The sequence below is a fragment of the Neodiprion virginianus genome, chromosome 6 (assembly GCF_021901495.1).
Source record: "Neodiprion virginianus isolate iyNeoVirg1 chromosome 6, iyNeoVirg1.1, whole genome shotgun sequence".
NCBI classification, from domain to species: Eukaryota; Metazoa; Arthropoda; class Insecta; order Hymenoptera; family Diprionidae; genus Neodiprion; species Neodiprion virginianus.
In genome coordinates, this window is record NC_060882.1 from 19,996,592 (window position 1) to 20,024,435 (window position 27,844).

A 27,844-nucleotide genomic window follows, 5' to 3' on the forward strand; every position below is an offset into this window, starting at 1 on the left:
CCTACGATGGAGGTGAAATTAGGCAGATGCTGTGTGTAGTTCAATTTGGAAACTAGGTATTATTTACGTTAACTTATGGAGAGATTAAAATTCGCATCTTGTTATGCAGATAGGTCATGTTTTTATTTTACTATTCTGAATCGTGGTGAATTTCAGGTGCCTAGGTGCGCTAATTGTCCAGTGTAGGGATCAGTGTTTGTAAATTGCGAAGCGTTTTTTCTTTTTAATGTACATGTATAAAATGGATGAAAAATGCGTTGCAATGTTTTTCAAATACTTAGATTTCTTGCAGCCATTACTAAAATAATTTCTACTACAGCTTGCAACGAAAATCGTAGTATGCAGTTAGCGATTCAAAACTTTTTCAACATGTATGTATTTTCATCTACAAAAACCAAAATACTATTTCATAATTAAGAAAAAATATGACAACAGTCATCTGTTCTCTGTACATGTAATGTAATGTTTCATAAATTCATTAATTGTACAATTCTAACCGTTGGAATAATACGAAATAGTACATACCCAATTCAGTATGTATATACACGTTTAAAATCACCTGGATATGATGAAAGGAACCCGAGATTAACTCAACATGAGGAAAGTTGTGGTTGGTCAAGTTAGGTACTACCTTGAATATAAATAAAATGATTGGAAATTTCCACAATTGGTATGAAAACTTTATAACTTCTTACTCCCGACTGACTAATTGTAGGATCTAATTCACGCATAAATTCTTTTGTAACGATGATGTATATTTTTTATAATAAACGATTTGAAAAAATCTATACTTTTATTGTAATCATAAGTTGTCATTTAAAACTGACATTTCACTGCTCACACAATGTGTGTTGTGATTATTCGCCGTATGGAGGAGTCTGATATATATATCACGGAAAATATTACTTGTTTACGTGTGCGTACAGATGACCGTGACAATCTACTTTAATCTACTTACGTAGTTCGTTTCACGCAGAAAAGCAACAGTACTATATTTTCATTGCAGTCACGAATTTAATATCCTTAACCCGGAAAATCGGTAAAGCAGTTTTAGGTTATATTTCTCCTACTGTGAAAATTATTCCATTTTAAGGTAGTTCACTTTTTATACGGCCATTTAATGCACTACTAACACCAATTTTCAAAACAGGCACGCTCTAATCTGAAGTAGCAATCGAATAGGATGTCGGTAGCTCGGGGTAAAGTTTTACTCTGTAAGGCCAAGGCGCAGGGTGAACCAGAGGAAGGGGAGAAAGACTATGTGACGGTTCTCGAATCAGCAGGATTTTCATGCACGCAACTACCCGTTTTACGATTTGAATTTATCAACCTTAAGAAGCTGCAGGTTCTCCTTGTTCAAAATTCATACTCAGGTATAAGGAATTCGAAGCTAGTATTGAATCCCTTCTATTTTTTTTAATTGAATTACAACGTAACATTGCTACTTTGAAAGTATGAAAATCAACTTAACCATCTACTTGTCTATTAATTAAGACATTTTCAATTGGTCCGGATGACTAGGTTTGATTCTTACGAGTCCTCGCAGCGCAGAAGCTGTGAAACTTTCTCTCGAACAGGGAGAAGCATGGTTGGAGTCCATCTTTAGCCATATTTGGAAAAATCTGCCCATCTACTGCATAGGTCCAACGACAGAACGAGTGGCTAGAAATATTCTCGGTTTACAACGTTATTGTGGTTCTGAATCAGGCAATGCCGAAGAGCTAGCTAAGTTCATAATAAACGAAATGCAATCTGCAAGTGATAATCCTGAAGCAAGGCCTCTTTTGTACCCCTGCAGTGCTATTGCACGCGATACAATGTCAACTACTCTCGAAGCTGGTGGTATAACAATGCAGAAATTACCTGTCTACAAAACTCTACCCAGCAAAACGTTACAAACGGACTTAAACGATATCCTTAGCAACTCGCTACCGGAGTATGTAGTTTTTTTCAGTCCCTCTGCTGTGAGGTATGTTACAAACGTGATTAAACGAAATAGATCGGAAAAATTGATTGAGCAAATGAAATTTGTAGCTATTGGTCCTGTGACCGAAAAAGCTCTTGTCGAAGCTGGCTTAAAAGTATACGCAACATCTCGCCAACCTGATCCTATCGCGTTATCAAATGCGCTTCAGAATATGCTAGTTAAAAAATGACTAGTGTAGCTGTGGTCCTAATTTTCTTCTTTTTTAATTCACTACCATAAGTTCTACGAAGACCACACTTTTTATTCTCATGAAAATTCATCTACTAAAATTATCTGATGTAAATAGAATTCTGTATGATTATTGGCATGCAGAGTGGGTAATTTAATAAATTAATGATTTCTTAAAGTGTATATTGGTAATATAGGTATATCGGCAGGTTGTCTACAGGTTTATTCGAATTACAATTTCTCACATATTTTAAAACAGTGCTGTAATATAAAGCAACATTCAGATGTAATAATAGCCGATGCACTGCAAAGTTAAGAAATAATGTATGTAAGACCTTCGTGCGATTTATTATATTTTATCAGTTCAATAAAATTCATCCACGCAAAGCAGAGTCTCTCAAGAAATTGTTTACAATATAATTCTGCAATCCATAGTAATCATCCGCGTGGAAAGTTTCGTTTTTCACCGGTTTGAATCTTGCGAACTGACCCTGAAGAGTATCACGTGACCACGACGACCAGTTCCATCTGTCGGATGTTTTGAAAATGATTGGGAAAATGCTTGTGAGAAGGCCTCCTGGTAATCAACTGCTGAACTAACAAACAGCTGTTTCTTGTGTGTCAAATCTGTGCGGGGGGTTAGAAACTACAATTGAAACAGGACTCGGTATATCAAATAAATAATAAGGTAAGTTAAATAAAAATTATTATATCAGTACTGAAATGATATTCTCGGGAAGTTGCCTAACGAGAGGAATGATATTTCGTCATATACCATCTCATCCGTGACGGATAATTCGAACAATTTGAACATTCTTCCTCTGTGTCATCCTTTCAAAAACGGAAATTATCACACCTAAATCTCTGAGCGTAAATAATATCGGCCATAATCTACATCTTGAACTAATTGTTTTAGACGCGTGACTCGTTTCATATATCACATTAAATGTCGAAGAAACAACGCTTCCGATAGTGATTAGAGAACGTGCTAACCATCTCATTGTTAGCTACCGACGCACCGCCCGCCTTTGATTGGCTGTCTCGTACCGCTTGTAATTTGCAATCCGTAATCCGACCGAAACGATGATAATACTTCAAGATAAGTTATCGGCGTTAGGGAACTGTCAAGATGAATAGGCAAGAACTGTACAGAGACAAGTATAACGAATCGTTGGTCTCATTCAATCGGTCTAACAAAACACTACGCCCCCCTCCCGCCCTCCATCATTTCGTCGTCGCTAGTCCGAACTCCAGAAACGCAGCGCGTATAGTGAAAGGATCTTTGAACGGAAAATTCGATCGTCATTCCGCCCCCTAATTTCTAAATATGGTAACGTTGGAGTTTCATCGTTTTATTTACAGTCGGACTTACAATAACAGATAACGGACAATTGGCTTTTAGGTGTACACGTTTTGAAAATCGAAAGCATTCGTAAATGCATCCGGACGTGAAACTACCCGCATTGAGAATCTGCGGGGGTGTGTTCGAAACGGATGTACGCACAGTCATCGGGGGGCGTAACGTCGTATTCTTTATCTTACGCTGGTCGGGCGATAATTGAAGAGCGGTATCGAAGCCTCCTGACGCGACGGCGGTTGGCCTTTCCAAGTCACCGCGTACTACAGCAGCGTAGTCCGGAGGGTTGGCGCATGGGGGTTGGCGAGAGAGCCGTTCCGCTATCGATCGCACGGTTAAAACTACCCCTACGAGGTCGGAGAGCCCGAAGGAACCTTGCAGTGCTTAAATCCACGCGACGGAGTCAATTTCTGAACGGCCCAAAGCCCCGGCGTCAGTAGTCGGTCGGTCAGGTGGTTTATCAAGACCGCAGGATAAAGGATAACGTAACGAGACGACGTATCGGGGTGATAACGCGCAGATTCGCTTTCGCCGCCTCTTCTTCTCCTCGTTCCCGAATTTTTCTCAGGTAATGATTATCCGATTTCTTTTCCACGTACCGTCCGTTACGCGCAATTACATACTACATTTCTCTAACCCGATCAACGAGACTTGCGTAGAAGCGTGCAGTCGTACGTCAAGCCATTGGCATCGGTTTCATTGACAAGTTGCTACAGCGTAAACTTGGACTTGAAATATGTCACGATTTTTAATCACACTCCCTGTAGATTCTCGCCCGTCTTTATTTAATCGCTCGCTCGCTCGATTCTTTACAATGGCGGAATTCTCTGTCCGACTTCGTTTTCATCGCCGCATAATCATCGCGATTCCTCTCCTTCTCTCGGGTACAATGCAATCGTAGTCGGTTTTTACCAACGGTTAAGGCTCGCGTCTGAATGTCGGGGTTCGGATGATGTCAGGCGAACATCATTCACTCCGACCGACGCTCCAGCCAGCTATTTATATCTAATAATAAAGATTTAGATTCATTGCCGACGAGTAACCCGTCTACGGTTCTTTGAGGCCGGAACCTTTCGATATCTAACATATTAATATCTATATTCAAGCGATAAAGAAGAATCCGTTTCGAGAGGTGCAGGCGTCGAGTTACAAGGTGCTTTGAGAATTCTTGAAAGGACGTTTTACAACCGTGGAAGCACGGTTGTTATGTGAATTTAAAAGTATGCGGTCTCGATTCTTCCTTCGCTTTAGGATCCACATATGGCACGATTATTACTCAGCTCCACATTCAACCTCTGTTTTTGTCACGCGAGTGTGCTCAATTCTCGCATAAGCTAGACCCGCTATCATTATTTTACCAGACAATTTCCCGGAGCACTACAAGTTTGATATATAATGCAACGTCGAAAAAACGTCTTTCTGTTTCAGGCTTACTTGGCTAATTAGAGAGGACTTGGCAAAGCCACGGCAGAATCATGGCGTTCGCTGGACTCAAGAAACAAATTAACAAGGCGAATCAGGTGAGTTTGGACGAATTCGTAATACCGTTGAAATGAATTCGCCATAACGAACTCGGAGTCTGCTCGATAATTCCCAGCTGAATCAATTTCAACATCTGGTTCATATCTTTTGTATTGAATTCCTTTATATGCACGTATAAATATAGTCTCGGTATTGTACATATGTATTCTTGCATAAATCCGGCAATCGATTAACGTTGCTCACGGTCTATTTAATATTCCGTGGCTTACTAATTTATTTATACAGTTCCTCGCGGATATCCTAATTGACTTTTCCAGCTAACCCGAAATTTTCTGCAACTCGCTATCGCGGTTTAGTCATTATACCTCGTGCCCACTCGCTGCTTACATAACTTATTACCTGATTATAACTTACATCAATGATCGGGAAGTTCCTTTCCTTGTTCATCGCGTGTTGTTGCCAAGAACACGTCCCGCCGTCGTATCTGCAGAATGTTGGTACGTGTTTCTGCTGAAGTCACATCGTTAGCAGCCTCAGAAGTTTGCCATCAGCAAAGCAGAATATAAAAATAATGGCGACTGTGTCCGGAAATTCATAGTTTTCACATCTCCTTCTTGCAACCTTAAACCTCGTTGTATGAGCAAGAAGTTATGAAAGTTATGGTATAACGAAATTTCAGGGGATAAATCATTGTTGCGCAAATTTAGAATGACTTTTAAGGCGTCGGCCTTTCAAAATAAGAGTATATTTTGTTTATCGTGGTTTACTGAATTTCAGACATTCCGAAAGGTTTGCAGTAACGATTTTTCCTGAACATGCATGTTTATAATAGCGTTACTTACTTCATCCTCATAAGAAGTTTGCTGTAATACATACAGTTTCGGATTTCACATTTATTTTCCATCGTCACTTGAAAACAATTAACTCCCTAGCAATTTCTCATCGTAATTTAATATATAGGCATTAGTGAAGAGCTGCGAGGCGTTTAGACTTCTTACTCGAAATGTTTGAAATGAAATATTCCTTGAAACTCGTTACTCCGATATTCTTATCATAGATTTATCTGATATAAGAACCTCGGTTCTTCGTTGTATTTTATAACACTACTTTTATTATAATAACGTTCGTAATAATCGCGTTCGTCTGGGCAGGAATGAAGTTTCGATCGCAGATAAAACTTCACTCGAAGTATTCCTCGCGATCTGAAAGCATTGTCCGCATTCCATCATGTTTCTGCAAGATTTTAATAGGAAAAATCGCCAATCTCAACTGCACAACCGCGATCAGTAGCCAACGATAATGAAATCCATTAAATAATTCTCTTTTTTTTAAACGTTACCATATCGCAACTTTTTAGTCTCAGACAATCAGTTGCTACGTTTATTTTACCATATTTCTGTCATCGTTTATGCTGCGTTAACTCTGCTTTGTTTATTTGTTTTCAACTTGTCAATTCACTTGAATTGAAATTCTACACGTTAAAAGTAACTCACGGAGTTTTCCGCTAGGATTTATTATTCAACGCACCTTGAACGTTATCCAGACATTGAATTTCTATTCAATCATACAACTTTACTTCAGTACCAAACGAACGAGTAATTGATTCTTAATTGTGACTCGTAGGCTCGTCGTCGTCACCACCTTATGATTATATAACTTTTTTCTAACAGTCGTCGATTCTATTGACGTTGGTTATGATTATAGATATAATTAATGTCAAAAACAAATATTCCGCCATTGCCGATGACATTTAATCATCGAATCGGTATGACGTCATCATAAGTTTATTTCCATGTGGTATTTTTTTAATACGCCGTAACGCTTGATACGTCGGTGATTAGTTACATGCAGCGCCTCTTTACCGTGTGTTTCACTCCCACGCACGAAGAACCTTAAAACTGTCTGGGGATAATTTAAGGGCACCCGGCTAGATTTGTAAAATTATGTGGTAGCATGGGTCGGAACCGGGATGCGGAATAATGGACGTGCAATGAATTAGTTGCGATATACTTAGATAATTCCCCTTCCATTAATTCCGGCTGGAGGAAAATGCCCAACTGACTCGGTTCTAATCGAACAAGGAATATCCGCCTGACTGGTTTCAACCCCTTCAAGTATCCGCGAATTCGATTTATTTCTTGGGATGCGATAAGACTAGGGGTCCGCCGACCCTCGCAGCTGCTCATTTGCACTCAACCCTGCAACAGTCAGCATCAAGAACAATCAAATCCGACCGAGACGTTCGCTCGATGATTATTATTTTTTTCACCTACATTTTCTTCGTCCTTCCAAATGACGATTGAAATACGATATTCGTATTGCCATTCACACGTAAATTAGCTATCATAACTTTATGTCGGATTTAACGATAGTGCGTAGCAATTTATTCGCCTTATATATATATATTATGGTGATTAGAAAAAAATAGTTTGGAACTTTCTCCCATGCAACTCTTTAAGAAGTTTATTCAGTTTGAAAGAAAGGTTCTGTCAAAATATGAGAGTTCTACGTTACGTGGAAGTTCGCGCTCAGTTGATTTTTCACTGTTATAATTTTTTTTTTAATTTATCAAGTATCGTGAATAATTTTCTTTTCTATCGCTTACATCGATCATAATATCAACTTACGTCACAATTAAGACCCACACTTGTAATATTAAGTCTCCAGTTGATTAAGAAGTTTATCTGAGAACTTATTTATCATCAATTAAATCTTTCAAAATAGTTACAATTTAACATGAACTTTTGATTTAGGAGAATCCAATTTCCCGTTAATATATTGTCGTGTTACGGGTCGTGATCTTAGGGTTGAAAATAAATATCAGATAAGAAATAATAAATCTGAAAAAAGCGAAAAATCTTATGAACGCCATCTTCCACATATCGTAGAACGCTAATGTTTTCACAGGATTATTCTTCTAACCTAGAAAAACTTTTAAGGGGGTTGCCACGGTGGAAAATCGTAAATTATTTTTACGCGAAACAGCCTATATTTAATATCGTAAATCTGGGTCAAATTTACTCTGGAATGACCTTTACCCAGGCAACGTTTTCCACGGTGGAAATACCTTATCTGGGTCATTCGGTGATGGGATATGGGTCATGGTCGCGGGGGCGGAAGCGGGACAGAATTGCGCTTCTGCGTATTACAGGGGAGGGTGCTTTGCTCTGCCTGTGTACGGCTGTAAGAGCTGTGCTGGTTATAATATTCGCGCCCACGCGAATCCCTGCAAAAATTTGCAATCGTTATTGTACACACCTAGGGATTAAGCGTATGCATATGTATTCCTCGCGTTTCGATATTAACCCCTAACCTTTGTCGTTCCTCGCCCTTTCCCATCGTCTCGGAAAATTTTTGTAATTACCACTAACGAGGCTTCGGTGATAATCTCGTGTCGAGTAGCGGTTGCGAAAAAATATCAAAGAGAAACCGAATGAAAGGAGAGCGCAAAAATATGTGAAAAAAAAAAATTAAAAAAATTAAATAACGCTGAATTTGCACGAATTCTAACTTCTATAATCCTATTTGCATGTCGTGTGTGTATACCTATATATTCTCATGGAGCATGCACGCGAGGTATAACGTGTGTACGTGACTAACGCGTCGATTCTGTTACAGGGGGTTGCGACTTGTTCTGTAATATCGTTCTGTTCTAAAACGGTGACGTTGGCTCGTTTCCATCTTTCTCTTAGTCTTGTTTCTTCTCTTTTTTTTTTTACGATACTGGCTCCCTCGTTTTTTGCCACTCGTTATCGATTCCTTCGTCACGCAATTATATTTATCGAACGCGATACTCGCGCCGAAGAATATCGCGCAGGAGGATTGAACTTCACGGGAGTTTTGATGTTAAATCAATTTTTACACCGCTTGTTTGTTTTAACATTGTTTGTTCCGTCAGCAATGTAATATCCAGTTTATTACTGGGTACAGTGTTTTATTTCCACACTCCTCGACTCCCGTTTCAATCGTTCGCCGGCACGGCCATTAGCGCAATTACAACACGCTACATTGTACACTGCAATTTACACCCTGGTGTATACGATCCATATATTTTTTCACCTCTGCTGACATTCGAATGGAAGGCGAAGAGATGAATAACAGAGAGGAGAAAATGAGGCTCAAACTCCGGGCGAATTTCTGTCGTATAATTAATTTACCCTGTTTTTCTTACCATTTGTTTTTTTTCCATTTCTGCTTTAAACCAAACCTCTTTGTCAAATGACTAACGATCTTTGTAATGCTTTATGTATAATTTATTTCAAAGCTATCGCGCACAAAGACCTCAGGCGTGTAGAGTTTACATTTTATTTTACCTTTGTTGAGAGAGAAAACGTCGCCGCAAGTTTCTTAAATTCTATCCTCAAAGCGTGTGGTTTTGTAATTTTATATTCTATGAGTGCTTGCGTAATCCTATAACTGAAACGTGCAGAACGATTTTTTAAGGATGAATCGGCCGGACTGTAATCTGAATCAAAAGTAAGGAAACGAGGAAAAAACGTTTACGAAAGCTCCAGCAATGTCGTTTGCGTCGATGATAGTGAACTTGAACGAAACAACATTTCTACTTATAACATAACGAGTCTGATCAAATTCGATTAACACAACAATTTGAGAAAAGGTTTTACGACGAAAATATTAAAAATCATTAAACTCTAGTTTTTTATTGAGATTCTAATGTATTTAGACTGATTTTATTCACCATAAAGATCTTCAGAGACAGTCCGAAACATACTTTACAAATAACGATTTCCAGAGCAGATAAAAATGGATTTCTGTAGGTACGGTGGAACAAATTTAACATAAGATTTGTTAAACGTTATTCAGACAATTTGTAGTGATTTGGTAAGCGAGAAAAATGAGTCCAAAAACATTAGAATCGTGTCAAAATCATCTACAAGCCTTTTTCTCAAATTGTTTATATCTTAAATTGTGCTGGTAACATTTTTTTGTTTGCTATCACGGCACAGTTTATGCAAAAGAGCGCGTTATTAATTAACAAAGATGAATAGAAAATCGTCGTCGTTACTGATCGCGATCCACCCGAGAAACGGGAGTATCGATGGCCAAATTCTACAGTCTAACTCTTGGTCTAACTTGTTTTAACGTGGACTAACTACATAGTCTAACTCTTTATAAGTATACAGATACAGGGACAAAGTCTTTGCGTCCGACGAAGGGAAACATGAGCTTGAAGAAGTACAAATAAAATAGGGTAAATATTTCGATAATTTTCTTATTAGAAAAAAAAATTGCCGTTGATACGTTTTCCGCTTTAGTCAAAGAAACGGCGACTTTTCTCACAATCGTTTGGTGATTTTCGCGCAACGTAAAAGATTTGCGAGACAGGGTTGTTGGCACCTTCCGGTGATACGAGCAAACCCGCGAATGCGGCATCGACTTCTTCTGGCAGCATTTCAAATCTCGCATATGTAGAAGTAAAAGCTGAACGCTCACTCACGGTAGATCCAACCTAAACAGATATTGATCCAACCCTCGCCTCTCTCCTTAGTCGGCTACACGGGTAGAGATTCTCTCCTCCTTGTTCTCCATCCTTACAGCTCCTTTCGAACCAACAATTGCAGCTGCGTAGCAATTTTCTCTCTCTCTCTCTTTCTCTCCCCCCCCCCCCCCCCCCCCTCCCTACACTCACTCTCGCTCTCGTTCTTCTTACTTCCTTTCTTTTTTTCTTCTCTTTTTTTTTGTTTCTTCTCTTTCGCTTTCTCTCTATTCCATATTGCACGCCTCCGTTTCCGTCGAGCAAGGGAAGCCCCCGCGATACGTCGTACGAAATAGGAATTCAATTACCAGCTTCTGAAACGTGCAGAGCAGCGCTACCACCATTCGATGTTTTCAACTGAATTTCACCCCCAATAATCGCACGGCCGAAACTCGTAAAGAATTTGCAACAATTGGTCGATATAGAACGAATACTAAATAATTTCAGTCCGGTCTCGATTTTATTCTTTGCACACCGTTCTTTAAGTCATTTTCGTATCCGTGTAGGGGCTGCCTCTCATGCCTGACAAATTTATTTTCCTCTCTCCTTCTCCTTCTCCTTCTCATCATCATCTTCTATCCGACGTCTTGTCGATCTTACCGCACGGAAATAATGATACTAAACATTTTCATTCGTCGAATTATTACTTTTTCACCACAAAGAAGTACATGTCGGGTAGGTCTGACGGTTCTTCTTTTTTACGATGACTTTTACACAAGTGCGAGACGTAGAATAATTATGCCGTCTTCTTTGCGCGAGGATTTTTCGTCGGCGCAAACAGAAAATTTTTTCATATTCTCCAATGTCAATTACAATCTGGCTGTAGACAAATATTCCAACTAATTACTTTTATTACATTATTTTTCAACTCAATTTATCGAATTTAACGGAAACGAAGGTTTCTTCATTATTATACCCTGCATATTGTAAAAAATTACATTTCTCGTTCAGAGCTTGTCAAATCCGATTTCGTGCGAGCAGATCAATCGTATAACCGATTCTTTCCAGTCTTCATTTCTGCGTCGCTATACGAGGTTTCTCCGTACGAGAGGCTGCAGATAGCGGATTGTGTGGGAGCATGTGCATCGGATACTCGTATATGCAGCCAGCCCACGTATAAATACGTTTTGACAGAATCGTTCTAGAAATTATTACAAGTACATACACGCGATGTGTGCGTATGTGTGTGTGGGTGAATGAAGACCATGCGGAGTTAACTCGCGCAATGAGAATTACTTGCAGATTCGCGTACATATGCATATAAGTATAAAGGGTTCGTACTCTCATATCGTCAGTCTGAGATTAGCGGGTGCCTTAAAACTTATCGCTAAACCTACACGATAACGAGATACTCGCTGGTGAGCAGCGGGATTTAGACTTGAACTTGCATTAAGGGGATATTTAACTGTACAAGAAATTGTCATCAACTGCAATGTGGTGTGCAGGGCGTTCTAAATTTACGCTGCAAGCACTCGTACATGTTATGTGTAATATTATTTTTCTCTTTTCTTTACAGTATATGACAGAGAAGATGGGCGGCGCCGAGGGAACAAAACTCGACGTCGATTTCGTCGACATGGAAAGGGTTCGTATACAATACACACACACACACATATATATATATATATTTTTTTTTATTTCAAAGCACGAGGATTCGCGTACTTGCCACATTTATTTCCTATTCGCTATGACGAAAAAACTACTTGCCCATCAGCTTAAAAACGCGTAACGGTTTTTAGCCTTTGACCTTTTCTGTTTTATTCGTTGTATTTTGTCATCCCAAGTATTTTAATCTTCGCGAAAAGCTCGGGTCTCAGCGGTATTCGTCGCAAATTTATCATATACGAGATGAATTCTTGAGCTTGTCGGTTACGCACAGTACACCATAAAGCAGGAATGGCATGCCATTTTCGAAAAAATTTTCGGAATGTGAAGAAGAGAATAAATATAATTTTCAATGGTGCTGAGGTTCGTGTACCGTTAACACATCGTAACATAAGGGGGGGTGTCACTATTTTTAAGTTTTATAGTGAGTTTAAAGTGGTTGAGTTTTCGAAATATAAATATTTTGTGTTTTATTATAATTTACTGCATTTCAGACCTTCCAAAAATTGTGAATTTACGATTTTTCCGAAACGTCAATAATTACAATAACGTTAGATACTCACTTCAGCCTCATAATTTTTAGCCTTGAGTATAATCCATTTTATCGAATACACCATTTTTTTAATCCGCATGTATAGAGCTTTTGAAAATTATAACATTCTGCCGATCTTGCATGACAAATCTCAAACACCGCTAATTATTCATGGTGTTGTTAGTTTTTGGTATACATTAATTTCGCTGTTTTTGTAATTGAATTTTCACTCCGAGGATTAGATTCCTCCACAATTAAATTTCCCGAATTTTCAATTCGCGCAAGTTTTTTTTACGAGCAGTACGTACGAGCATTTAGACCCTATAGATAATATATTTGATTAAAAATTCGAAAGCAGAAACCCAAGTAAAGATATTTAATTGGGTTGTTATCCGAAACGAAGCGCGCGTATCGCTAGACCAATTATACTGATTCTTTAAAATCCAAGCTGAGGAAACGAGAAACGCACGCCGTGTTTGTATAATTTCGAATGAAATTTGATATTCGTGTCGTTAGAAAACGGACGTGACCTGCGAACTGGTGGAAGAACTCCAGATGAAAACTAAAGAATTTCTACAACCAAATCCGACGGCGAGGGCGAAAATGGCAGCCGTCAAGGGTATCAGCAAACTCAGCGGACAAGCGAAAGCGTCGACTTATCCTCAGCCCGAAGGGGTGCTCGGTGAATGCATGCAACTTTATGGGAAGAAAATGGGCGAAGACAGTATTTTTGGTCAGTAAAAAAAGCTCGCTTCTCCTCGTGTAAGGTTCATTCTAAGAACCGTCGTTAATCCACGTATATAAAAAGGAAAATATTCCGAGCCTCGGGTGCTTATTTTCCAATGTTTTACGGAAGGAAAATTGACCGGTTTACTGGGATTCGTTATATTTCTTCGTACAAAATCGCCCGAAGCCTCTCATGTATTATTTTTCAATAACGCCAGAAAAATCGACGGTTTTCTTATATTTATCAAGATGTAAAGAAACAGGGTGAAACAATGCGTATACGCTTTAGTTGAACCAATTAGAACACATATCCGGGATGACGTCATATAGGCTCGATATTTTGTCCTGTAGGGTTTACTGTTTATATTGTTATTTTTATAACTATTGACTGCACAAAGTGGCATTTTCAGCAAACGGAATATCGGGAAATAAATAAGTAACCTCAAGTAACCTATTTACGTGATTTCTGTGACGTCATCTTGGATATGCGCAGACTGAACTAAAATCGGTCTTCGGTACCGACACGCCTTGTTTTCTTACACCGTGACACTTACAATTAACGTAGACTGGCAAAAATATTTCCGAACGATATTGAACGAAAAGAAAAGCAATCGCTTAGCTCACGATCAGAAATTGAACTTTTATTTCTTTGGTAAAATCAGACGACGTTTCGTATTCCGGTCGAAATGACTATAAGCTTCTTCGTTATAGAACCTGGAAATACTGGGGGGTTTACACGCCACTATAACAGGCACTCCGGTTTTAATAAACTCTGGAGCATTGTTCTCTTTATTAACCCGGTTATTACTGCCGGTTGGGGGAGTGTAAGGTTTAACTCCCTTCGCTCCGATTCAAGCCATCATTTTTTACGAAGAGTTATTCATTCAGGTCTCGCGCTAATCGAAATGGGCGACGCGATGAAGCAGATGGCCGACGTGAAATATTCTTTGGACGACAACATCAAACAAAACTTCCTCGAGCCTCTACACCATCTGCAGACGAAGGACCTGAAGGAAGTCATGGTGAGCGAGATATATTAAAAAAGTTCCAACCGCCTCTCGAGGACGCCTTGCAGATAATGCCGAGCGTAGAGGCGTACATCGTATACAACCGTTCTCGTTGCACACTGTGTTTCAGCATCATCGGAAGAAACTTCAAGGGCGAAGACTGGACTTTGACTGCAAGCGGAGGCGGCAAGCGAAAGGTAAGAGTTTGATGCAACATGGCTGCGGAGATTCGCAAGTATTTTAAGAACAAACTCGACGAGTCGTCGATTCACGATGTGTACTAACAAGCATTGTGCTATTATCGGGATATAATTATAGTATTCAAACGCGACGGTTGATCTGCCGATCTGCCTTTTTTCATAATACGTTTGTGGGAATAGCGTTACACAATTAAATTACGTATCAGGGTATCCAGCGACCCTCGAGGTAGCGGGAAGTTGAAGTTCCGAATTTGAAAAGCTCCGAAAGCGCCTGATTCCGAATTATTTTATGGCGAAACTTGAAGTAGAGAAATCAAACTTTGACGAAGTAACAAAGTTTTAAATGCTGAGAAACCCGACGACTCAAAGTTTCGAAAATTCAAGTTACCATAGAGCAAATTTCCGGAAAGTAAAGTTCCGATAGAACGAAATTGCGAACAATAAAGTCTCCAGAGTGTAAAATTCCGAAAATTAAAACGTTTTCACACAGCGTAGTTTACGCAACGAGTGGATGTAAAAAACTCGAAAATCAAAAACAAAGAAAGATCAATGTGATGATATTTCACCAAGCGTTTCCGCACTTTAAGTTTTGCCACCAAAAAATCGGAATCTGACTCTTTCGGAACTTTTCAAATTCGGAATTTCAATTCCGCCTCCCCCTGAGATCTTCGACGTATCATTTTTTCACTCCAGATCCTGGATTTGCCGCGTTCTATACGATCAATCAATCGGCGGACTTATTTCTACCGTAAAACTCTACCGTTGCGTTGTTATTATACCTGTGCTGATCTGCGTGAGCGTTGATTAGCAACCTCCCCCCCCCCCCCCGCCCCTCCTCGAATTGAAAAGAAAGAATAGGAAAGCCAATATATTTTCAATTCACTCGGAGGGGTGTGTGAGTGTGCGTGTTTATGTGTCAAAGCCCAAAACGAATAACGCGAATTGGATTTTCTCGAAGGTATAACCTGTACAGTAAGCGGCTGCAGAAGTCGAAGGCTAAGGCATAACGCTGTTATATGAACGTATATATATACACTTACATTATTGTCACTTACAGGGTTTTATATGATATATGTTTGATCTCGTTAACCTTGTTTGTCGTGGCGGTGAAAAATGAACAATGAGTAGTGAAAAAAAATAAGGAGAAGAAAAAAAAAAAAATAACCAACGAAAAAAGAACATTAAACGTTAACATCGCATCTAGATTTGAATCGAATAACAAAATCGTCCAGTTTTTGAATCCTATATTTATGCACGTGGCATGAACCGAGCGGGCTGTATATTTCATTATTTGTCACTGCAGTATAGATCGAGTGCACATATCCTATGTCTATATTACTTGTAAATCAATTTCTACACAAGTTTATCGCATGCGGTTATTATTGCCATATATGCTGCAGAATAGTGAATGATCGCATTTAATTCGACACGTTCACCCTCTACGTATCTCCACTGCGGATGCATGTCGTACCTGTATTACATTGTATAATACGTATACTAGGGGTTTGCGAATAATTTTCGACACCAATTGAATTGTGATATTCGATTATCCGAGTCTTTAAATACATCGTTCGAATGTTTTGACTAATTCCTGCTGGCGTAAAATAGTGTTCAGCGATTTCTGAGGGTCGTAAATTGTCGAACAACCGAATAATTTGAATAACTCCAAGTATTATAATTATTTGAAATATTCCAATTATTCGACCCAGTTGAAACATTCGAATACTCAAATATTTGATTCGATTTAATTCCGACCGCTATTCGTACACCCCTGGTATATACCAGAATACACACGTTATTGCTATAATTATTTAATCTGTATAATTTTATTCAAAAATGACAAAAAAAAAGAAATTAATAAATTTTGTTTCCTAAATGATTTCTCGCTACTAAACGTGCCGATTAAACACCTAAATTAGCTGCTGGGAAAAGGGCTGCTAGTCCACATTTCGGAAGTCCGGCTCGATCAAGTCCCGCATCAACTTCTGTCGGTACGTTGATTATACACGGTGTGGTTCGAATCAAATTTATCACTGCAATATCCAAGGGGTCGTATCGCAAGGACTAAAGTGAAACGACGTAGTTTGGAAATGCTTGTTGTATCCCGTATAATCTTCTCTTCGCAGTGTCAAAAGTGTAATGTATATATATATATATGCAGGCTGCATTGTTCGTGTAGAAAATCGAAAATCTAGCGATATTTCCCCATTACGGAGGTAATTTTCATTCCGACCCAAACCCCGTGTGTATTAAAGTGTTATTTGTAACAATAAAGAAAAAGTAATGTACATATTATGTATATACGTATAATATGAGTATTATACGTCCCTAATTAAAAGTTGCATTTGTCGTTGGAAGTTATAACTGGATCTGCGAGTAATAGGCCGCGTCTCTTGTACCTCGGCATGTTATAAACTTTGATGGAAAATCGTTGTTAACGCGACGTAAAAGTTTTGCGAGCGCAACAAAAAAGATAAATGAAAAAAGTAACAGTCTAATTATTCTTTCGCTGTAAATATTTTCACTTACGGCGGTGCCGAGACTGAAAATGTGCAAGTAAAAATAAACGACGAATGAATGGAGTGAATGATTTCTCGCTTATGTATCCGCGAAGCCCTTTGACGACCTGCGCAGCGGGTGTATAAAGTTGATCGATCAAAAACTGCCGTGATGCTAATCGTACTTTGACATAACTTTTATGTCAGCTAACCTACTAAACGACGAGACGCTGCGGGTATAAAATCGAATGCAAATAAGTAGGATAAAGAATTTTTATACACGTGAGCAGAGCGACGATTTTTCCAAATATCATTCGAGAACAGGAATCATCGATTTTGTAGATTCGCGAGTGATGTCAAAAAGCTCAAAATTTCACTATCAGTCTTCTTACGTAGCGTCAGCTGTATCGTGATTTTTTTTTCCACGCCATGATAGACGGTCGAAAATCTTCCACGTTCGATCGTGTCGAGAAAAACGAGACTGCCGTTTGTAAAAGATATTGAGAAGGACGAGAGGTGCAATTTTACAAACGTAGTTGTATAAAATACAATAAAGTAGGGAGAAACGCAAAAAGCACAAGGAAAGGTACAAGAAACGTACGTACGACAAGAGGAATCTCGGAATATACGGGATGGTAAAAAGACGAGTCGGAAGGCGATGGCGAATGCTGCAGGCTTTAGAAACGAAGAAGAGAAAAATTCCTACTGTTAGACGGTTCGCAGTAGAGAAAGGTTGTCTTTTTTTTACGCGAAGCAAAAGAAATAAGAAAATAGGAGATGCAGACTGTCGTCGAAACGAGGAGTATTGCAGATGAAACAGAAAGTATAAGGTATCGGTGCGTTATTAAATGGGTAAAAAAGTTTAGAGCGAAAAGAAGAGTACGGACAAAGAAAAATGAGCAAAAATAATAAGATTCGAGTGGAAAAAGTTGCGATTAAACTAGGGCGGCGTAAATAAGATTCCTCTCCGAAAAAATGAAGAACTGGGTGAAATTTTTTTTTCGAGTTACTACAGTTTTTTTCGTACGTGAGTACGAGATTGAAGCAGGTATAAAATGTCGAAGAATGGATGCGGGCATTTTCGAAATACGCGATTCGAGTCGATTCTCCGTTGCCGCGAGGCTAACGGCAATAAATATTAGTGCTGCGTGATTATTCGATTAATCGGCGGTTTCGATCAGCCGGTTTTTCAACGAATCGATTAATCGAATAATTGAGTTTTTCGATTGATCGTTTTTCTGATTAATCGACCAATCGACGGTTTCGATCAATCGTTTTTTTTTCGACGAATCAAAGTTGCCTCAGAATAATTCGGCAGGTCAATCGTTTATATATTACTCGTAAGTCATTTACCATGTTCGAATTATACTCGTCTATCATGAGGGAACTTCGATTAATCGAAAAAACTATCAATCGAAACCGTCGATTAATCGATTAATGGAAAAAACTGTTAACCGAAATCGTTGATGAATCGATTGATCGCACAGCGTTGATAAATATACGTTTACGTTCATCCTGATGATATCACTGCGCGCGAGTTTCGAATACATCCCAAGTCTAGCAGCCCAGTTACCAAAGTACCAAAAAGAGAGCACGGATTTGCGTTTTCTCATAACGATACATTTTTCATTGAACCCAACTCAGTTTCTACGTTATAGAGCGTTGTTTGAAGGTTGGCACATTGGCTCCCTCGATATCACCGACTCCCAGCACGAGTAGCATCCCGATAAAAGCCCCTGATACACGAGTATGACGTAGGTCGATGCGATTACGCGGGTGCACGTTTGTTAGCTGCGTGCAAAATTGGTAGTTTGCTATTTTTTAATAACATTTTGGAATGCGAATACCCGCTACAGGCATGTGGCAAATGAGATGTTCGGAGTATGTGCTACAGTGATATAGATTCGGGTTGTCTGGTTGCACGTTGCCCGCAGTTTTGGTTAATCAAAAGGATCCCGGAACCTGGTAGTGTTGAAGTGAGGAGCACTCGAGTCCTTGCTCGTTCCAAATGATAAAATTTTAAAGTTAACGCTAATTTCAATCGAGCCTGACATTCCTTTCCGTGATTTAGACGATGTGTTCGATAGGAACCAATAATTCGATTTTCTTTCATTTTTGAATGTGAATTCAATTTTTTACTAATTGAAATCTTGAAAGCTTCTCACTTCTCACCACATCCACTGGGTCAAGGGTTTCTTCTGTGAAATACAGAACGTTGGGATGTAACGAAAGAGAGCCAAGGAGTTTTATTTTTACACCGTTTCAACGGCAGCTGGGTCAAAAAGAATATATACTATAATACGTATACGTACTCGTTTAATTGGGGTGAACTTGCCACCATTTTTTCCGTTTCGACGTTGATCCCTCAGTTAGACACGAAACAACTTCCAAGCACGAATGATGTAATTGTGATCAAAGCTGCCGCGATCCTGCATGCCGACAAAAGTCGGTAATTTAATGTTGTAAACGTGGTTATCGGAGCAGCGCCAAAGCATGTAGAAAAAGTTGAAAAGACAGTTCGTCGACTTTGAAACGGTGGATGCGAATGCTTTGATCACCAACACCATCATCCACAGCTTTCCTCGTCATGCAGGGTGGTCACTGGTCAGGGAATTCTGAAAAACCTCGAAATGTCATGGAATTCTGAAATTTTGGAATAGTCAGGAAACTGTCTGGGTTTTTTTCGGAAAATCAGGGAATCGTTTGCTATATTTTTTGTTTAAGCTTTAGATAAATTAGATCGAACACAAATTTTTTTACCATCGCTAGAAGGTTCTCTTCAAACTTTGAATATTCCTAAATATTACCTTACAAACGATTGGGCGCATCGGCTAGAAGGGACAGTGTGATCCAAGTGACAGTTTGTACTTTTATTAAAAAAAAACTATGTGGAGAATACCTATATTTTCTTCAATTTGCTGGTAACCAATTTATCCGAATTGGTCAGGGAAAATTATGAGATTTGGAAAAAAATTATTGTCTGGAAAACATGGAAAGGTCGGGGAATTTCGTGATAGAGATTCAGTTGCCACCCTGTCATGTTTTGTTCGCGCTGTTTTATAGCCATTTTTTGTATCCCATCGCAGCATCACCTGTACATATATCCCATGCATATTCATAGATATCAAGAATGATAGAGCATACATAGATCATAGATAATAGCTGGTAGGCAACCTTGTAGAACAACACTTAACACTCTTATGGCGCAACCTTTGCGTACAGGTTCTCACGTTTCAGACGACGAAATACGCCAGGCTGAAGAAAAGTTTGCCGAAAGCCTGCATCTCGCTCAGATGGGGATGTTCAATCTTCTAGAAAATGACGTACGTGTCACTATTAATATGTTCTATCACCATTCTTCCCGTTTGTTATTTCATTTTTCTTTTCCAACTTGGCACTTTGGTCCTTGCGGACGTTGTTAATTATTCGAACCTTGAAAATGGCATGATTAATTGGCCGCTTCCTTAATCTATGATTAATTATCGCACAGCTACCGCGGCGCTTTCTTTCTTCGTCAATTGTGCTACTTTTTTCCGTAAGCGTGTGAAATATAATACGACTTCTACTTTTTCACCATCGTATGATGTTGAGACAGATTAAGCCGCGTGAAAAAATTCTGTGGATCATTTTTCGTTATACTCTTTGAGGAAATATTTTACAACCCTAGATCTCAACTTCTTTCGCCAATAAGTCTCAATTTAAACGTTAAGAATCACTGTCATTAAATTTAAATCAATACGTTCTGATTCCTCGAAACATCAAACTATTCAGCGATCGGCAAATTCGGTACAGTTGACGCGGAAAGCCCTGCAAAAGCATGTTTATTATGGATCGAAAATAATTGTTGGAATCTGTATCCGCAGGTGGAGCAAGTCGCCCAGTTGGCCACATTCAGCGAAGCCCTGCTTGAGTACCATCAGCAGTGTACCGAAATTCTGAAAGTGCTTACGGAAACATTGTTCATCAAGTAGGTAGACACATAGTTATGTCGCAATAATTGAGCGCAATATAACGCGAGAGTTCGATGTATAAATTCTCGCGCAAACTTCTGGCACTCGAATCGTAAATCAAAATCGCTAATATTACTTTTGTGATCATTGCGCAGGAAAGACGAGGCGGCGAACCGACCAAAATTGGAATTCGTTCCGAAGACACTCGCCGATCTGAACGTTGAAGGAATCTCTGACATGAACGGTGGGAATTATTCCTTACACGGTAAGAGCTGCAGTCTTTTTACATGTAACATTTTAATAAATTCGCATACATTCGTCACTGATATCGATCCACTTAAATGTGCCCATTACTTCCACGTCGTACTCGTGAGTTTGTATTTTTGTAATCCGATATTACAGGCCTTCCACTGAAATTGGTTAAACTGATTTGGACAATTTGGTTTCATTTTTTTTTTTTGTCACAAGTCATTTCTTTATGGCCACATTGATATTCTTCATGCATTCGACATTCAAATTTTTTTTTTTCATCAACTTGATCACTGATACAGTTCTGTGGTTTGATTAAAATTGCGTGGAAGGTCTGTGAAATGATTCTGGCACGTGCTGCTACTTAAAAATTTTCAATCTTCTATCCATATTTTGTAAAATCACGTGTACACCAAGGCCTAAGTATTGTCCTGTGTCTTGCATATAATAATAATATACTGTGGTATTTTTGTTTTATACTTTTTGCAACTACTTATCTAAGTGTGAATCAACTTGTTTGACATTTGGTATCAATTATCATACTTATTGTATAAAGTATATTGATCGCGAGGAGAAAAGTGATCGTTGATAATCCGTAACTTCCATATTATTAAATGATATGACAAATTAAAAAAAAACAATTTTACAGCATTGTTTACCAGCGTGATTATACTTTTCTCCACGCTCCCTATGTCCATTATGTTCTGCTAACAAAACATTCTACTCTCCTGCTTCATAAATATTATATCCGTGATATAATTGTATAATTGTATGTCATTGTACTCGTTAACCGCCCATGCTGATTGTTGTGTTAACAAACCTCGTCCCAATTAGAAAAAAAAAATACCATTCGTCAGTTCCGAACCCGTTTAACACTGTTGTGGCCCGTTTCTAACGTGACTAAAAAATCGTCGGAGTGTCTCTGAAGAACAATAACGAGTATTGAACTGGATCGAGTTTGATCATCCGACGCACGTTCAATTCGTCGATCTCTAATCTTTTTCTTCTTCGAATTACTTGGTTCTCTCACTTGCCCGTTGCACTGTAAGTTTACTATCTGCAGGTTCTACATGTCGCAAACTGTGCTTTCTTTTTATTTATTTTATTTTTCTCTTAGTCCTAATCTCTCCAATTTCTTCAGGTATATTTTACCTTCGCCTAAATACTTTTGTACTCGTTTCGAAATTTACATCTCATAAAGTTCCCGCTCTTGTTATTTCACCAGGATAAACAAAAATTCTCCTTTTTAGAAAGAGAAAAAAACAAAAAGAGACATCGATAATTTCTTCGATTGATAATCATTCAATTTTTCTTACCTCCCCATTTCTCTTACAATTTTAATATTATTTCACGGTATATTTCGTTCAACTTGCCGCTCTGTATGCATAACTATATCTGTACTTATATTTCTTTGTCCTTCTGACACACCATAGGGTCAAGTCGGGCCGGATCTCCGGTTCACGGGGACGCAAAGCGTTCGCAGCTCGAATTATTCCCAGCTGGACAACCGCCACAGTCCACTAATGGTAAATTGTTTCTGCATGGGGCTGTTCAAGTCACTAGATCTTCAATCTCATTTCTCTCATGATATTCCATTCCTCCCTTTCCTTCTCCCATTCTTCTATCACTTTACGTCTGCTTTTTCCTTTCTTCAACACACGCATAAACCCTCGTTTATACCTCGTTAATTTCTTTTCTTCTCCTTCTCCTTCTCTGGCTCCCTTTCCCCCCCCCCCCCCAACAAGAGGAGTCAAGTCTGCAATTGACCTCTTCCCTGCGTTTCATCCGCGCATAAACCCTGTCCGGTATGCTTCATATAATGGTACCAACTCTTCCTTCTTTAACTGGAGATACGTGCACGCGTGTCCCTGAACCCGCCAGTCTGGCTACTTATTAATTATTCAGATCATAAATTAGTCAACAGGACTCGATCAATTATCGAGTAAATGAATTTATGTTCATTAATGTGTCACTCGGCACTGCAGTTCCAATTGGTCATACAACATTGATCACCCCTTCTTTGCCTTCGTGTGCATTCATATATATATATATACGATAGTTTGTTACTAGCTCCAAAAGTTTGGCCGTCTCCCGTTTTTCCTCTATTTTCCGCCTGCGCAAGAAATTGCAGCGACAATCGTTCTAGAAATCAATCCAATCGAGCCACATTTTACATCACTCATAATATATCAATGCAAATGTAGTCGGTTTTCATAATATGATAGTAGTTCTTCGGTATAATTATTATCGATATGATATTGTTACCAGCACGAGCATCGAGCATGCATTATTTTATCTGTAATAACTCCAGCATCGATACAGCTTATTGAAAATTGGTATTGAATTGAAAGGTGCGTACGCGTAGAAAGGGTTACCCAAAAAAACTCTAGATAAAATGGAATTTAAAATCAACAATTGTTTCACCATACAACTCGTCACGGGCTTCGCACTTTACGTTCATTGTTATCAATGCTGTACCGTTGTCGTCACTGTTATCCATGTCGTTATCGATCATTTTATATAACAAATTCGATGTTAATATTCGACTAATGGTCAATAAATTTTAGCATCGCCACTGCCGTCTCCAAGTAAGTCGCCAGCCAGGACGCCAATGAACAGGCAGCCGTGCTGCACTGCCCTGTATGATTTTGAACCAGAGAATCCAGGCGAACTCGGATTTAAGGTAGAGCGTATTTCATTTCCTACTTGATTTCATTTAACTATTATACGTAATTCTGTCGAGAGGAAAAAAATTCACACGAAGAGCATTTCTATATTGCCAAATTGTTACTGCGCAAATACTGAGGAATCGAATGTGATTATAAGTTTTCAACGCGTTTTTTCTGTTTCAGGAAAATGATACGATCACCCTGCTCAATAAGATCGACGAGAATTGGTACGAAGGCAGCGTGAACGGACGCACTGGATACTTTCCGGTGACCTACGTCCAAGTCGTCGTGCCGTTGCCATAAAACACAACCGTCACTTGATGAACCAAAGGAAAACCGCGTATTATTCATGTCTACCACCAAAATAACCTAACCAGTTACGACTATTATCCCTATATAATTGATTAATTCGTTAATATTAATTAATCAATCATATTATAATTATTAATTACGTTATAACATGAAAATCTTCATCCTCTCGACAGTTGTAATCACCTACAAACACAAGGAAGCGCAGCTTCTCTCCGCATGTTACGTGTACATAATGTTATACCTTATATCTTTACAATTGGTATATATATATCGTTTGTCGACGTAAGAATTCCCGCATACATATACTATATCTCTATAATCTTCTTCACTCCATATTAAGTACATGTACTACATTTTCCTAACCCGACACATTCAAATTTGAAATTATGTTTTACTACCCTCCAATATTTTCTGTGTCTCTTACTTTATTTGGCCGAACGCCAGGTATTCCTTGCTGGTAAACACACTATATATTGAGACGTTGAGTTCTCTGTACTCTTTTTCCTTTTACATTCTCATTTACATGTTCGCGATTTGTAATATTAAAACGCCATTCTACTCGCGTTTATTCGTGGTACGCTATTCTGGCTGCACAACGGGCAGTTTCCGTATATTTTGGAAATTGTTTGACGAGAGTTACTCCTCTTTTGGGATCAACTTTTGTCGTTGCAGAGGCGTGCTGAGGCGTATATACCGTGACGAGGAATTATAAGATAATACCGGATATAATTTTAGTCGACTTCTTTATCCGTATATGTATAGACGTTTTTTATTTAGGGTAATTAGGTAGATCAATTTTAATTGATTAATTAATTAATTAATAATTACAATCCGATAGATCTTACAGGATTATATACATATACATATACATATAGTTTAGGATAATTTTCACCTATCCCAGAGTTCGTGTGAACCTTAATTCCAGAGTATGGGAGAGAAATTATAATACAATATCGCAACTTGCAGTGCGTCTATTGAGAATATAATGTAGCAAATTGACGCGTGATACTCTCGCGGATTAATTCAATTTCGAAATCCTTCCTCTCCCCCAAACCTACTCTACCCTCAATCTGCAAAACCTTGTCGTCAAGGATAGGAACTTAATATCACTACTCGATACAGTGGGAAAATCATTATTGATCTCCTGGATCCAGGCTTTGGATCAGGAGGGCTGCTGTCCAATTTCGCGCCTCTTGTACACGTATTTACATAGTAATATTTAAATAGGTACAAAAATATAATAAACGACAACACATTCGTCGAAAGTGTCGCGCGTCTCGCTTTCTTTAGTTTGTGCGTAGTACACGTACTCTGTTATGCAAGAAAAAGAGAGTGCACATTTACATGTACGTTATATTACATTATATCACGAAAAATAAGATTATAGTGTATTATCGCATTGCGTTTAATGTAAAAAAAAGAACAGAACCGAAAAAAACAAACACGAGAATAAAAACAAAAATACAAATGATCAGTGTTATATCATATATGTATACATATATTACAGTAACAAATACGTAAACATAATATATGCACACATATATTGTATACATATATATTATATATATTTAATAATATACAAACTTGCGCGAATCACCTGTCAGAACAATGAAAGTAATTTTTAGTTATTCGTACGCCACGTGGTTAGGAGGATGTATACTTTGAGCGATACTTGCTAAACATAATGATTGTGTAATGTTATACATGCCTATATAGGCCATAAATCAGTAATTATATATATTATATGAAAAGTTGAACAGAACGTTCAGTCGCGTAACTGGTCAATTCGGCTGTCAAATTGTTGCATAGTTAGCAATAAAATGAAATATTACTGAACAAAATTATCCTCAAGGCTGTTCCGGGAAAATGATGATGATTATTAATATTAATATTATTATTGTTATTCAATCCGCGCATAACCTTAAACATATAACGACGTTGAGATTACTCAAACTTCGCTCAAGTTTCTCTGGTGTACTCTTAGAAGGAATGATGAACATGGGCAGTGAAAAAGTGAATCGATTGTACCTAGGTCATTGTGCTAATTGTAAACATACAGTTGGACTCCAACGTTAGAATTAATAAGAAAAAACCAAAAGACACTCGTTGGAAACTTCCAAATTGAAGTAGCTCATTTTAACGAAAACTTCAAAATACATAACATTCTGAGTATCCAGTGGTTTGTGTTGTTGAAAAATTACAAATAAATTTTCCTAATAACGCAAAGCAAAGTCCGTAATTTGACGTCAAATTGTGTGTTAAGAATGAGACGAATACTTGGTGTACAATCTGTATAATAATGTCCATCAGAAAGAATTTGTTTGACAATTTATTGACGTCGTTGCAATACTTAATACATTGAATAAACATAGAGCAATCAAATCCCAAGCAAAGTTAATATTATTGTCAGATTTGCCGCGAACTGAAGCAATTAAAGAAAACAATTATCTACTATAAAGATATACACTGAAATTAATTATAAATACTAAATTGGTATCTTATTCTATAAATGTTGGCTATTGTTAAATGTTGAATATTGTTCTATGGTCCGTTTCGTAAGTTAATTATAGCACGGGGTAGATTCACTCAGAAAAAAACAATTTACACAATCATGCAGAAAAAGATGTGCAAGCAAAAATTCTTTATTGTTTTAAAAATCTTAAGCGACATTTCACCTGAATTATTTACAAAGTCTGATAATGTAGCTTGGTATCGTATTTCTACGGAACAAATATTGTAGGGAAAGAATTTGAGTGGGAAAATGAAAAAAAGTGATAAACTGATTGAAAATAAACGAGTAAAATAAGAAAAGTGAAATGTTAATATTTTTATGGTTGCGTATATGGCAAGCAAAAAGTAAATCAAAACACAAATTCAAATATACTTTACAGTCTCGAATAGTGCATATAAGTAGCTATATTAAACGAACAAAGATTAAAAACCCGTATTGTATTTAAGTCGCGAAACGCTCTGTAATCTAATTATAATCTAACTGCTTGGAGACCGAATAAACTGAAGTTTGCTTAGTCTCTGTAAATAAGTTGTAAAGCACTGGGCATCCGTGGTCACCGATTTCTGCAATTATTCTGTGTCTGGTTCTGTTAAGAGCCAGGAACCATTGCCCGTACCAAATTTTAACATTTGACGTTATTAATTTTGATTCTATATTTGCTGAGAAGTAACGTCAGTTTCTCTCAATTGTTAATAACTATACATACATAATAAATATAACCCTACGATTATTACTTGTTATTAACTGTAGTCAATGAAATGACCAGGGGATGCAGCACAGTGATACTTTCAAGACAATACATAATGATTAATTGTACTTATTGGTAAATTAATCTACTATATAATTATTAAAACTCTGAATAAAGAAAATATAAGACATACAATTTCGGTCAATGCTAAATGATTATTATAAATAATTAAAAAATAAAGTGTGCTCTATGTCATCACTGGGTGTATGGTATGGTCCTCATTTTTTCTTCACACCTATGAGTACGAATAAATATACATATGCATACCGTAAACGTATAATTATATCATATTTCATTTAACTAAAACTAAATCAGAAATCTAATATTTAATTTATTAGAGGGCAC

General features: G+C 38.1%; 2 protein-coding genes across 10 annotated transcripts; both read left to right on the forward strand.

Moving 5' to 3' along the window:
• Nucleotides 1–612: 612 nt before the first annotated feature.
• LOC124308015 (uroporphyrinogen-III synthase-like) lies at nt 613–2,536 on the forward strand. Of its 4 annotated transcripts, none has more exons than XM_046770286.1 (3): nt 613–670; nt 1,151–1,373; nt 1,522–2,536. In XM_046770286.1, the coding sequence occupies exons 2-3, from the start codon at nt 1,184–1,186 to the stop codon at nt 2,154–2,156; spliced, it is 825 nt and encodes a 274-aa protein (XP_046626242.1). In that variant the 5' UTR covers nt 613–670; nt 1,151–1,183; the 3' UTR covers nt 2,157–2,536. The 4 variants fall into 4 exon arrangements, with proteins under 4 accessions (XP_046626242.1, XP_046626240.1, XP_046626239.1 ...); XM_046770284.1 differs by lacking the exon at nt 613–670 and adding an exon at nt 836–916; XM_046770283.1 differs by lacking the exon at nt 613–670 and adding an exon at nt 841–1,093.
• Nucleotides 2,537–2,747: 211 nt separating this feature from the next.
• LOC124308014 (endophilin-A) lies at nt 2,748–27,697 on the forward strand. Of its 6 annotated transcripts, none has more exons than XM_046770277.1 (13): nt 2,748–2,843; nt 4,941–5,032; nt 12,008–12,076; nt 13,145–13,361; nt 14,243–14,376; nt 14,492–14,558; nt 16,481–16,552; nt 20,282–20,382; nt 20,923–21,026; nt 21,165–21,274; nt 22,692–22,784; nt 23,826–23,941; nt 24,111–27,697. In XM_046770277.1, exons 2-13 carry the CDS (start codon nt 4,988–4,990, stop codon nt 24,228–24,230), a joined length of 1,248 nt encoding a protein of 415 aa, XP_046626233.1. In that variant the 5' UTR covers nt 2,748–2,843; nt 4,941–4,987; the 3' UTR covers nt 24,231–27,697. The 6 variants fall into 6 exon arrangements, with proteins under 6 accessions (XP_046626233.1, XP_046626232.1, XP_046626234.1 ...); XM_046770276.1 differs by lacking the exon at nt 2,748–2,843 and adding an exon at nt 3,568–4,080; XM_046770278.1 differs by lacking the exon at nt 2,748–2,843 and adding an exon at nt 3,576–4,080 and having other exon boundaries at nt 20,297–20,382.
• Nucleotides 27,698–27,844: the final 147 nt, after the last annotated feature.